We start from the raw sequence: 12,928 nt of genomic DNA on the forward strand, positions 1-12,928 counted from the left end.
AAATAAAATAAATTTTAAAATCTTCAAAAAGAAAAGAAAAAAAAGAAGAACAAAGTGAGAGGTATCAGTCTACTCTATTTTAAGGCTTATATAGCTACAAGAATCAAGACTGTGTGCTAGTAGTGACCCAGAAATAGATCCACACAAATATACTCAACGGCTTTTTGACAAAGAGCAAAAGCAATTCAATAAAGAATAGATAGCATTTTTAACAAATGGTGTTAGATAAGCAACCATAAGTCAAAAAATGACACGATCTAAGTTTTACACCTTACACAAAAATTAACTCAAAACAGGTCATGGGCTTGGAACTCCTCAGTGGCTCACTCAGTTAAGAATCCAACTCGATTTCAGCTCAGGTCATGATCTCAGGGTCCTGAAATGGAGCCTTGCAGCGGGCTCTACCCTCAGCAAGGAGTCCTGCTTGAGATTTCTCCTTCCCTCTCCCTCTGCCCCTTCCTCTGTTCACACTCTCTCTGTAAAATAAATAAATAAAATCTTTTTAAAAAATGGGTCATGGGGCACCTGGGTGGCTCAGTGGGTTAAAGCCTCTGCCTTCAGCTCAGGTCATGATCCCACGGTCCTGGGATTGAGCTCTGCATCGCTCTCTCTGCTCAGCGGGGAGCCTGCTTCCTCCTCTCTCTCTCTCTCTGCCTGCCTCTCTGCCTACTTGTGATCTCTGTCTGTCAAATAAATAAATAAAATCTTAAAAAAAAATGGGTCATGGGCTTAAATGTAAAATAATAAACTTTAAAACTTTTAGGAAAAAGATGAGAAAACGTTTGGGATCTAGGATTAGGCAGAGTTCTATAACTTCACACCAAAAGAATAATCCATTGGAGGAAAAATTGTTAAAATGGATTTCATCAAAACTAAAAACGTTTGCTCTGCAAAGGAATCTTTTAAGAGGACAAGAAAAAAAGCAATAGGCTGAGAGAAAAGATTTGCAAACTACATGTCAAGAAAGGACAGGCACCAGACATATATCTAACAAAGGAAAAAAAAAACCTCTAAAATCAACAGTAAAAAAATCCAGTTAGCAAATGGGCTAAAGAAATGAAGAGACATGTGCTGTGAAGAGCAGTAGGTGTTACAGGCAACTAATGAATTGTTGAACACTACATCAAAAACTAATGAACTAAAACTAATATGTTGGCTAACTGAACGTCATAAAAAAAAAAAAGGAAAAAAAAGAAATGAGACATTTCATTGAAGAGGACATGCAGATAATAAATAAGCCCATGAAAAGATGCTAAACATCATTAACCATCATGCAAACACAAATTAAATTAAAACCAGATACCTGCATAATACATAATACATATCTATACATATCTACCAAAATGTCTAAATAAAAAATAGGAACACTAAATGCTGATGGGGATGTGGGGAGACTGACCCCACATACATTGCTGGTGGGAATGTAAAATGGTGCAGAAATTCTGGAAAGCAGTTTTGTTTTTTTTTTTTAAAGATTTTTATTTATTTATTTATTTATTTATTTGACAGACAGAGATCACAAGTAGGCAGAGAAGCAGGCAGAGAGGAGGAAGCAGGCTCCCTGCCAAGCAGAGAGCCTGATGTGGGGCTCTATCCCAGGACCCTGGGATCATGACCTGAGCCGAAGGCAGAGGCTTTAACCCACTGAGCCACCCAGGCGCCCCATGGAAAGCAGTTTTAACAGTTTCTCATCAAAACTAAGCATGCAGGACAGTGGGTGGCTCAAGCAGTTAAGTGTCTGCCTTCAGCTCAGGTCATGATCCCAGGGCCTGGGATGGAGTCTGGCATCAGGCTCCTTGCTCAGCAGGGAGCCTGCTTCTCCCTCTGTCTGCTGCTCTCCCTGCTCTCTCTCTCTCTCTCTCTAACAAATAAAATCTTAAAAACAAAAACAAAAACAAAAAAACCTAATAAACATGCAACCGCCATGTGAACCAGCAACTATACTCCTGGGCATTTATCCCAGAGAAATTAAGACTTATATTACATGACATGTTACTGTACTGCAATGTTTATAGCAACATTATTCATAGTAGCCCAACAATGGAAACAACTAAGTGTTCCTCAAAGTGTGATACATCATACCACTGAATACTACTCAGCAATTAAAAGACGCAAACTAATGACATGCAACCACCTGGATGAAATCTCCAGAGAATTTTGCTCTATGAAAAAAATCCAATCCAAAAAGGTTAGGTACCCTGTGATTCTGTTATATAGCAGTCTTGAAATGAGAAAAGTATAGAAACAAAAAACAGATTAGTGGTTGTCAGGGGTTAAGGTGGAAGTGGTATAGAAATGAAGTGGATGTGGTATAAATGTGTCCATTTCTTCATTTCTATACCTGAGGGATCCTGTGGTGATGGCAAGTTCTCTATATTCTCAATATCAATGGCAATGCCCTGGTTGTGGTCTTGTACTATAGTTTTGCAAGATGTTATTACTGAAGAAAACTGGATAAACAGTACAGGGGATTTCTATTATTTACCAGCTGCACGATTACATCTGAATCCTCAATTACCTCAAAATAAAAGGTTTAATTAGAAAATAAAGGTAGCATTATTGCAAAATAAATACACGAACTCACAAGAAATACAATACCAATTAAATAAAGTGCTCTCTTCAGCTCAAGTTTAATTCTGAAGATCATTCTGAATCAGTTTATAAAACACATTTTCCTCATCTATATACCCACACCAAGGAACGGCAACACAGTTCAGACAGAAAAACAGAGTTCTCTGAACACGTAATAAAAGTGCAGAGAGATCTTGGGCTGTATCAGGGAGAAAAATCCTTATCCAGGCTCTATCAAAGAAGCTGGCTGTATAACTTCCACACATCACCTTACCTCTAAGGCTACAATCTGAAGTCTGTTCCTACTATCTAACTCAGAAGACTGCTTAGACCAGTAGTTCCCAAACGCCCCGGTCTCAGGCCCCCAAAGAGCTTTCACTTACCTGGATTACAACCATTAATATTTACAGTATTAGTAATTAAAAGAACTTTTTTAAAAGGTACACACATTAGGCTTCAGAAAGGTGAGGTCATCCCACCTCACATAGTCTCTGGGAAACTCAATGTATACTCAGAAAGAGGGTGAAAAGGCAAATAACTCCTGGGTATTGTTATGAAAATAACTGTGACCACACTTTGAGAACCACTGGCTTACAATCAAATGAGGTAAATATTTAAGTGATTTTAAAAGTATAAAACATTGAACAAATCATTGAACAAAACATACATTCTTTTATGTTCAAGGCTGCCAAGCCAAAAAAGAAAAAAAAAGCTCAAATCCTAATGGAGGACAACTAGGACAAGCGCACAGTTGGTAAAAAGAGGGAGCTTCTTCAAAGTCCAAGAAAGCTGGGCTCCAGTGAGTATGGTCAGGAAAGAGTGTACAACCGTAAACTACTACACTACTGTTGGACTGATCCGCTCCGCACGTCCAAAACCGTTATGAAAATGATGGACCCACAATCACTGTTTCAGATTTAACTTTGGTTGAGACAGGGAAGCAGTTGCAAAACTTCCAGCCACTCCAGCACCGCGCTCTCGGCGAGCTGTGGGGGTCCGCCCCGGACCCCGCTTCTGGGGGCGAGGGACGGCCCCGCCCGGCGTCTCCCGCGCTACCGCAGGAGAAAGAGAACCCCTCCTCCCCAGCCGCATCGGACCAGCCGGCTGCGGGAGCCCGGGGAGGACCAGGAGAGTGGGCAGTAGCGGCTGAGGGTGGGGCTCACAATTCCCGCCTGGACTGGCCGCGGCCGGGACTGGGCTGCGAGCTCCGAGCCCCGCGCTGAGGAAATTACGCTGTGACCCCGGGAAACGCGGGGCGGGGGTCCTGGGAGTCGGACCCTGGGGAAGCAGGCAGTGCTGGGCAGCAGAGGGGGCGTGAGGGATCGACCGAGACTCACCAGGTGCCGCGCCACCTCAGAGGTCATGGTCCCGAGCAAGAGCTGAACGAAGGCGGGGGCGGGGGGGTCCCAGCGAAGCAGGGGGTCTCAGCCCCGGGCCCTGATCAGAGCGTCCAGACCCCGAAACGAGCAAAGTGGGGCCGGGAAGGGTGGAACGCGCGGGGCACAGGCCGGAGGCGGGTAAAACGGGCGGGGCCAGCCTCCGCTGGGGGAGGGGGCGGTATTATTGGGGGGAGCGTCCAGGAAAAGGGGAGGAGCCAAGCCAAGTGGCCTCAGTGACGCGAGGGCACGGAGCGCGAGGGCGGAGGCCCCACGAGGCAGAGCGCGCGCCATTAGCCGCACAAAATCGTTGCGCGCGCGAAGCGAGTTTCTCAGAAGAGTGCCCCTCGACGTCTCAGAGAACGACAAATCCATGCAGGGGGAGGGTGACTGGAGGAGGTTCGGGAGAAGATGCGAGGAAACAAATCTCCTCCGCCAGCGGGGAGCCGCGGGTACGTGCAGTGATTGCTGGCCCGTGCAGTGATTGCTGGCCCGCGCGAAGGCCGGAAGTGGGAGGGCCATGAGGCGGGGAGGGGGCGTGCCCGCCGGCGGCGGGCCGGAGGCGAACTAGCGGCCACCGCGGGGACCGGAAGTGGGCGGGCTCGGGCGGAGTGAAGCCGGTGGGGCGGGGCCGGCGGGGGCGTGTTCTCCCGGGGCGCGGCCCCAGTAAGGCGGTGGTGGCGTCTCCCGCCACGGACGCCCAGGCGCGAATCCCGAGGCGCAGTACGATTCGACTCTACATCGGTCAGAAGCCAGCGTTTTGAAGCCGGCCGAAATGGGGCCGGGTTAAGCTGCCCGCCGCCGGACGAGCTGCGCGGCCAAGAATGGAACGGTCGGCGGAGCTCAGCCCCGAAGCCGTGCTGCGCTTCCTCTCGGAGCGCGGGGGTCGGGCCCCGCACGCCGAGCTGGTGCAGCACTTCAGGGGTGCCCTGGGCGGCGAGCCGGAGCAACGTACCCGCGCCCGCGCCCTTTTCAAGGAGCTGGTCAATGCCGTAGCCACGGTGCGCACCGACCCTGCCGACGGCTCTAAGTACGTGCACCTTAAAAAGAGGTTCTTGGAGGGGGCCACGTCGTCCGAAGCCGTGTCCCCACGGGACCTGCCGAGCATCTCGGTGACTGCAGAACCCGAATCCAGCAGCTGCTCCCTGGGGGCGCCCGACGGCCTGGTCGAGACCCGGGAGAGCGGCCTGTGCCCAGAGGCGGCGTCCCCGAGTCCGGGTTGCGAGCCGAGCGATGGGGAGCCCCGGGCCGCAGCGCTTGGGCAGCCAAGCCCGGCCGGAGAGAGCCGGAATGGGCCGCCCTTCAACGGCGGGGCCCGGAGGAAAAACTCGCGGAGAGACGTGCAGACTCCCCCCCGGGGACCGGTCCCCGGGCCCAGCGAGGACCTAGCGCCCCCGCCCCACGGCTGCGGGGAAATGGACTCGGGCAGCTCCCCCGGGGGGGTTGCCACCCCAAGGTCTACCCGCCAGAACCTCCGGGACCTTGTGATGGGCAGCTCCCCACAGCTGAAGAGGAGCGTTTGTCCAGGAGGGAGCAGCCCGGGGAGCTCCTCTGGGGGAGTACGCGGTAAAGGCGGGGGCGACTCAGACAGCGCATCGGTCGCTTCGTCCTCCGCAGAGGAGGAGAGCAGCGGCGGGGGTTCGGTGACGCTGGACCCTCTAGAACACGCGTGGATGCTCTCAGCCTCAGACGGCAAGTGGGACAGCCTGGAAGGGTTGCTCACCTGCGAGCCTGGCCTGCTCGCCAAGCGAGACTTCATCACCGGCTTCACCTGCCTGCACTGGGCCGCCAAGCATGGCAGGCAGGAGCTCCTGGCCATGCTGGTCAACTTCGCTAACAAACACCAGCTGCCAGTGAACATCAACGCCAGGACAAGCGGAGGCTACACTGCCCTGCACTTAGCTGCAATGCACGGGCACGTGGAGGTGGTGAAGTTGCTGGTGGGGGCTTACGACGCAGACGTGGACATCAGGGACTACAGTGGGAAAAAGGCCTCTCAGTACCTGAGTCAGAGCATCGCGGAGGAAATCAAGAACCTGGTGGGAGCCCTGGACGAGGACGATGGAGAGAGTGCCACTGGCAGCGGTGGTGGGCGCTGGAGGCTTTCAAAGGTGCTCCCTTCACACCTCATCACCTACAAACTCTCACACGTCCTGGAGGATGGAGGGGATCATCACCATCATCATCACCACCACCACCAATTGACTGAGGGATGGGCTGGAGGCAAAGCAAAGGATCCAGGTCGCAAGGCCTCCGGCAGCTCTAGTGGACGAATAAAACCCAGACTCAACAAAATCCGCTTCAGGACCCAGATCATCCACACTACACCCTCTTTCAGAGACCCGGAGCAGCCACTGGAGGAGGGGGAGGAGGAAGAGGAGGAACGGGCTCTTAAAGGTCACTCATCTTCATTCAAATTGAGGCCGAAATCCAATGTATTTGGGTAAAAATAATTTCGTTTAGAAAATTCTAGGTTTATTGGTCTTCAGGAATAGAATACACACTGTAGGCTAGTAAGTAAGACCAGAAAAGAGGCTAAATTCTTCATTCTTAACCTGGGGAGTTGCAATGGCTGGAAGGAATTCCCCTAGCATTCTGGGTTAAGTAGGTTTCCAAGTGATTTCATCAAACCTGCCCTAGGCCTCTTTATCCTGTGCCACCCCTCTGACATGGAGTCCCTGTTTCTGAGGATTGGGAATGTATTTAAATTGGGTGTACAGAATTGATAATTGAGGGTTCCTTTGATTTTATAGTTATTGGATGCCATGCAAAATAAGGAATATTGCACTTTTATGTTTCTGTTTTTTAAAAGTGGTTACTCTTCCAAGGGCAACAAGGAGTGCAAGTTATAATGAAATTTTAAGTGAACAAAACTACATACTGCCTTGGTTTTTTGTTTTTTACTAATTGCATTTACTTTTTAAAATACTACTGAAGGTCAGGTCAAAGTTGAAAAGCGAGAATACTATTTAGTGAATAAAAATGGTATCCTGTTTATATTGTAAGTAGTGCTCAACTATTTTTTTAAAACAATTTCAGCAATAATCACTGAACTAAAGAAATAAGCAGTATTCATTTTTGAGGTAATCTGTAGTGTGGTTTCCTCTTAACTCTAGCATTGCACTCAGTGTTAAGGTACATTATTAATACAAAAATTATTTTATTTAAAGAGAACACTTAACCTATGGTACTTTTAAGTAAAACATTGCCTTTGGTTCTGATTCTCACTAATTTGTTTTGTTATTCTAAAAGTCTAAATTTGCCAGAGTTTTAATTCTAGGGATCATAAAACCACTGGTTCTATTTGACAAGACCCGATTTGGTGGTACTTAGAAGTGAATTGCCTACAGAAGCTGTTTCTGATTTAGATGACTAGCAAAAATTGGCATAAATGTTAGTGAGCCTATGCTTCTGTGAAGTAATTATTAAATCAATGATTCTCACGTAAGGTACACTTTACTAATAAAGTACACTCATAGTCTGTGCTTTGTAGCAATGTTTGCATATGTTTCTAATACTAAAGACTTTAATTTTTCCAGTGTTTCCTTGAATTTATTAGAGGCGTACAGTGAAATTATTGAAAAGCTGTGTAGTAAATCTACCCAGTTAAAAATAGCACTTTATAAAAGGGAAAAGAGGTGGAACTATTTCTGTATTTAAAAGCTGCTGGCTATTGAATTCTTTTTGTATATAAGTGGAAAAATACCTTTCATTAAGATTACAGAGTTAAGTGTAGTTCTTAATCACATTTCATTCAAATTTGTTAAATATCTATATAATTATTATAAAACTTAACTCACAAGCTTATTAAATCAATTTGTAACAAGATTCAAAACAACTTCCTGGGAGATTAATTCTCACAAGTTCTGCTCCCTTAGTCTTTTTGGTCTCCGAACTGCTGAAACTAAGTACCTGGAGCCTTAGAGGTTAAGGAGTGAGTTAACAGCTTGCAGAGTGAATGAACCAGTATATAAATGGCACAGAACTGAAGGTTAGAGAGTTCTTAGATCTTTACTTTACAAGTTTTTAGAAATTTGTACCATGTGTGTCACACCTTTCTAGATAGCAATTGAATTTGTTTAAAGACATATCAGAAATATTCACATAAAATACATAAATTATTACCCATTTGTGTGGCTTTTGGTTTTAGATTATGGAAGTAGGCTATGTACATTTGGGAAGCACTTTTAACCATACATATGGGTAAAAACAGTCTAATTTTGTATATTAGAGGTTCCTTGAAGATGAAAAGCAGTCATTTGTTTGGAATTATTTATATATATCTATATGTATCTCTCTCTCTCTATGTATATATATACGTATATATATATACGTTATATAGCTTGTTCTGCACTAGATACAGGTGTATATATATATATACGTATATACGTATATATATATATACACCTGTATCTAGTGCAGAACAAGCTATATAACTTCCCACCGAGGAATCTTACATTTCATTGACATATAAAGCTAAAGTGAACAATGGAATGTAGATACTTCAGAACCATCTAAATGTTCTATTGAGGTCGGTATTAATCTCAAAACATATATATTAGTAACTAATTGCACAAAATCTATAATTTACTGGATCTTTAGAGGTTGAGTCAGTATTTCAGTTTGACCTGCTTTTCACACTAAAGATTTTAACTTCCAATAAAATCTAACTTTAAATTTTCAAAAATCATTCCTAAGAGGAACCACTTCTAGCATTCCTTGTCATGATGTGCTTGTGTGCAATGAGTATAGCATTTTCAGCTACTTAAACTCTACATTTCTCTTCTTTTTCAGTTTCCAAATTGAGATTATTAAAAGCAAATGATATGTGTAATTTGATTTTATGGAGTTGTCTGCTGTTAATGGAAATAAGTATGTCAATTACTTAGATGTTTGTTGATACAAAACTGTGTGATATAGACAACCCAAGTATGTCCATGTGTTTCTTATAGGTACACTTGAAACTAGTGAATGTTTGGTCACAATTCTCTTCACTTTCATGATGTGTAAAATGCAGCTAGTTTATATAACTTGAAAATCTGGTACTATTTTATTCATGACTGAAATCTTGGGAGTCTGGGATGCCTCGTCTCTTATTTTTTAAATGAGTGAAACTTTGGGAGTTTATAGAGTGTGTAATTTGTAAAAGTTTGTTTTGTCAAAATAAAAGGTTCACACTACATTTTTTCTCTGAATTGTCTAAATCGCTGTAGCCCTTTATACTTCTTACCTGTGTAGTGTTTTATAGTTAACAGTGCCTTTCGAAGTTTCCATTTATTTGATCCCTTTCCTATCCCTTAAAGTTGTTAAGGGAATGAAGGTTGATGGCTCTTCAGGGTTACGAAGTAAATGGCAGCTAGCAAGATTTTAAGATTAAGTGCTTTTCTACAATATTTTCTGCACTTCAAATTGCCAATTTTGGGCAAAACAACTGTAGTTTGGCTTCAGTGTTGGAGGAATCAACTTGGACAGAAGGGGTAGTACCTTCACCACTACATTAAAAAAAAAAAAAAATGTATAGTTCACGCACACACCAACTAACCTGAACCGTTCCAACCCAGACAGATCTTAAACATATGGGAATCCCTTTTTAAATTTTCTTCAGTATCCATTTGCTTTGGTCATTAATGAGCTCATTTCCTCACCAAATAAATACTTTAATCTCTATTTTAACAAAATTCACCTCTATTCAGATGGCAAAAGGATATGTGGGAAGACTTGATGTACTTTTCTGCCATTGTGCACCTGGGAAGATCCAATTATCATTGCTGCTGGGGATTTTTATTGTCACTCTTGCTTTATGACAACTTATAAAATATTTTTCCATATACCTGAAGGACTAAGTTTAATTTCTGTTTCTAGAATGACTTCTTTCCTGAGAAGTATGTATCTTAGAAGGACATTGAACAGCCCACTTGAAGGATCTTTGTATTTAGTCCTAGTGAAAAACTATATTTTGCTAAATAAATGGCAGTTTGGAGTTTCCTGGAAGTTAATCCTAAAAAATAAATACTCTGGGAATTTACTGCAAACCATTGTTCTTTAGTGATGAGTCAAATTTTCATGAATAACATTAGAAGTTAAGTTGGAAAATGACATTTTGTGGACTCATTTTTCAAGATTCAGAAGTAGAGTTGTTTGTGTCATATCTGATTATTTTCCTCTGAAAAATATCACTTTCATGTTATACTTTTTCTCCTTAATCTTTTCTTTAAAACTCAGTTTTGTCTTAGGAGTGGCTTCCCCATTCAGTTAAAAAATTGTCTCTTTTTCCACATTTATTGGTAAGGAATATTGGACAAGTCCCCACCCTCACACAATGTCTGGTGTGTTGGAGATAATGAGTGGGTGTGTGTGTGTTTTTTTTTTTTTAGTGGAAAACACTATAAAATATTTCATAATGTCACATCGTATGGATAATTTCAATGATACACATTTATGCCAAATGTATTTTTCATAGGATCTGGCTCCTAACTGCTAGCCAACCACTTCATTTACAGATCAGCCAAAGAACAATCTTCCAACCGTGGAGGTAAAATCTGCTTTAATAGGATTTTACTTTGAGAGCAACTTAAAAGATTTTCATGAGTAAATTTGATTATAAGAAAGTTTTACCTTACAAGTTGATTCAAGTACATAATCCCTGGGAGAATCTACTTTTTTTTTTTTTTTAGATTTTATTTATTTATTTGACAGATCACAAGTAGGCAGAGGCAGGCAGAGGTGAGGGTGGGGGAAGCAGGCTCCCTGCTGAGCTGGCTCTATCCCAGGACCCTGGGATCATGACCTGAGTCGAAGGTAGAGGCTTTAACCCACTGAGCCACCCAGGTGCCCCATAGGAAAATCTACTTTAACTGACTTTGAATATTCTAAGTATTATCATGTATACAAACGACTACTTTGTGTAACCCCAAAAAGCAAAAGAGAGAGGTGAAGTTTAGTTTAGAGAACTTACTAATAATCACTTTAACCATGCCGTGGACTGTCTCAGGAGGCACAACACAGCCCTTGGAAATCATTGATCAGAGGTTATAGGAGCACCTGAGAAGTTAAAATAGATCTAAAGAAACTTTGTGACTGATTCTGTCTTGATAAACATTGCTCTAGGCCATATTCGTTCTGACGGAAGTTTTAGCTGAAAGTGGCCTGACTTTGAATGAAGTTACCCAGTGAAGTAGCATAATATAATTTTTTTAACCCAAATTTATGCTGTTCTGATGAACCAGGAAGCATGTGTTAGAATACTCTTATTGGTCTCTCAGAAGTTTTGAATTCCTGAGATTTGTCGAGAAGTTTCCAATATTGGTAAATGTGATCCTTGAGTTTTGTCTTAGTCATCTGGGCCACTATAACAGAATACCATAGACTGAGTGGCTTATAAACAACAGAAATTTATTTTTCACAGTTATGGAGGCTGGGAAGTTCAAGACCAAGATTCTGGCAGAATCTGTGTCTGGTTAGAATCTGCTTCCTGCTTTATAGACAGTAGCCTATTCCCTGTGTCCTCACATGACAGAAGAGCGAAGCAGCTCTCTGGGGTCTCTTTCACAAGGGCACTAATCCCATTCATGAGAGCTCCATCTTTATGACCTAATCACTTCCCAAAGGCCTTTCCTCCTAACACCCCCACATCGGGGATTAGGTTTCAATTTACAAATTTGGAGAAGACACAGACATTCAGTCCATAACAAGTATGTATTCAAGAGGCAGTGTTGGTTGTGGTCTTCAGTTCAGTCGTCTGGCTGCCTGCTGGGTTGCACTATGGAGATTCTAAACCCAACGAAGGGTTTTCATTGGCTGTATGGAAACAGTTAATATTTCCAGGAAGCTTACTATGCATGCCAGGCAAGGTTTTAAGCACTTAATAAAAAATAAGCTGTTTAATTCTCCCAGCTTCATCCCCATTAGACTGTAGTATGTCTATGTTATTAATCGGAAATTGAGGTGCAAAAACTCACTATTTGTCCAAGTTCACAAAGCTAGTTAGTAGTAAAACCCGGCCTTAACCCCATGCAACTTGGTTCTTGGGTTTGTGGTAAGCACTAAACTATGCCACTTCTCTGGGAACATAAGTTATAGTCAACTGGCCATAAGCTTACAAGGCTACCATCAGGTGATGTAGAAATGATGGAGAAAATTCACAGTCCCTGTACAAGAGACAAAACAAAAAAAAACAGGCAAGCACTGATGATTGAGGTAAATACTGATTTTAGTACCTGATATTGCTGCATAAGAATAAGATTAAAACTAGATTTTTAGGTGTTTAGCTTTTTTCTATCTCGCCTAGGATGAAATTCATTTGGGCTGAGAAAGATCATTTTCTTAGCTCAGAATGATAGAGTTGCTAAAATGTATAGGGTATGGTTATGTTTCTTTTTTCAGGCTCACCTCCCCTCTCCCTAGCTTCTTCTCCACTTTGTTTGAGCACTAAGCTTTAATAGAAGGCTCGCTGCTTCCACACAATCTTAAGATTAAAGGTCAACCTGCAAGAAAACCAGCAATATGTTATCCGTTTTCCTTGCCATAAACTTACCAATTTTTAACCCAATGAGTCTGAATTTTGATAACTCATTTTGGAATAGTATATAAATTTGCCTTTGCTGTATCACAAAGGGTGATGTTCATATATTTTAAAGAACAGAATCTTGGGGCACCTGGGTAGCTCAGTGGGTTAAGCCTCTGCCTTCGGCTCAGGTCATGATCTTGGGTCCTGGGATCGAGCCCCACATCGGGCTCTCTGCTCAGCGGGGAGCCTGCTTCCTCCTCTCTCTCTGCCTTCCTCTCTGTCTACTTGTGATCTCTGTCAAATAAATAAATAAAATCTTAAAAAAAAAAAAAAGAACAGAATCTTTAAGGATATTTGTCCCTTGTTTGCAAACTGTTCTTAAAAATTAGTCACCTTCTACAACTTTGACACCTAATTAACTACATATGTACTTCAAATGAATAAAAATACCTTGCTTTATTAGCTATTTTTATAT

At 43.1% G+C, this 12,928-nt stretch overlaps 2 protein-coding genes across 4 annotated transcripts in view; one reads left to right on the forward strand and one right to left on the reverse strand.

Moving 5' to 3' along the window:
• The window catches only part of SEPTIN10 (septin 10), a 64,002-nt gene extending 60,033 nt beyond the window's left edge, over window positions 1-3,969 (reverse strand). For all 3 annotated transcript variants that reach the window (XM_032842397.1, XM_032842396.1, XM_032842395.1), the window contains exon 1: window positions 3,909-3,969. In XM_032842397.1, coding sequence (XP_032698288.1) covers window positions 3,909-3,935 — 27 coding nt within the window. In that variant the 5' untranslated portion in view covers window positions 3,936-3,969. The remainder of the gene's footprint in view (window positions 1-3,908) is intronic.
• A 587-nt stretch (window positions 3,970-4,556) lies between these two features.
• Window positions 4,557-6,972, forward strand: SOWAHC (sosondowah ankyrin repeat domain family member C). The gene has a single exon (XM_032842394.1). The coding sequence runs from the start codon at window positions 4,772-4,774 to the stop codon at window positions 6,392-6,394; it is 1,623 nt and encodes a 540-aa protein (XP_032698285.1). The 5' UTR covers window positions 4,557-4,771; the 3' UTR covers window positions 6,395-6,972.
• The last annotated feature ends 5,956 nt before the right edge of the window (window positions 6,973-12,928 follow it).

The sequence above is a fragment of the Lontra canadensis genome, unplaced genomic scaffold (assembly GCF_010015895.1).
Source record: "Lontra canadensis isolate GAN:19392208 unplaced genomic scaffold, GSC_riverotter_1.0 scaffold130, whole genome shotgun sequence".
In the NCBI taxonomy this organism is placed as follows: Eukaryota; Metazoa; Chordata; class Mammalia; order Carnivora; family Mustelidae; genus Lontra; species Lontra canadensis.

Bases quoted from the DNA above. Each gene is read 5' to 3' on its own strand.
- SOWAHC (XM_032842394.1), top strand. From the start codon at position 4,772: ATGGAACGGTCGGCGGAGCTCAGCCCCGAAGCCGTGCTGCGCTTCCTC.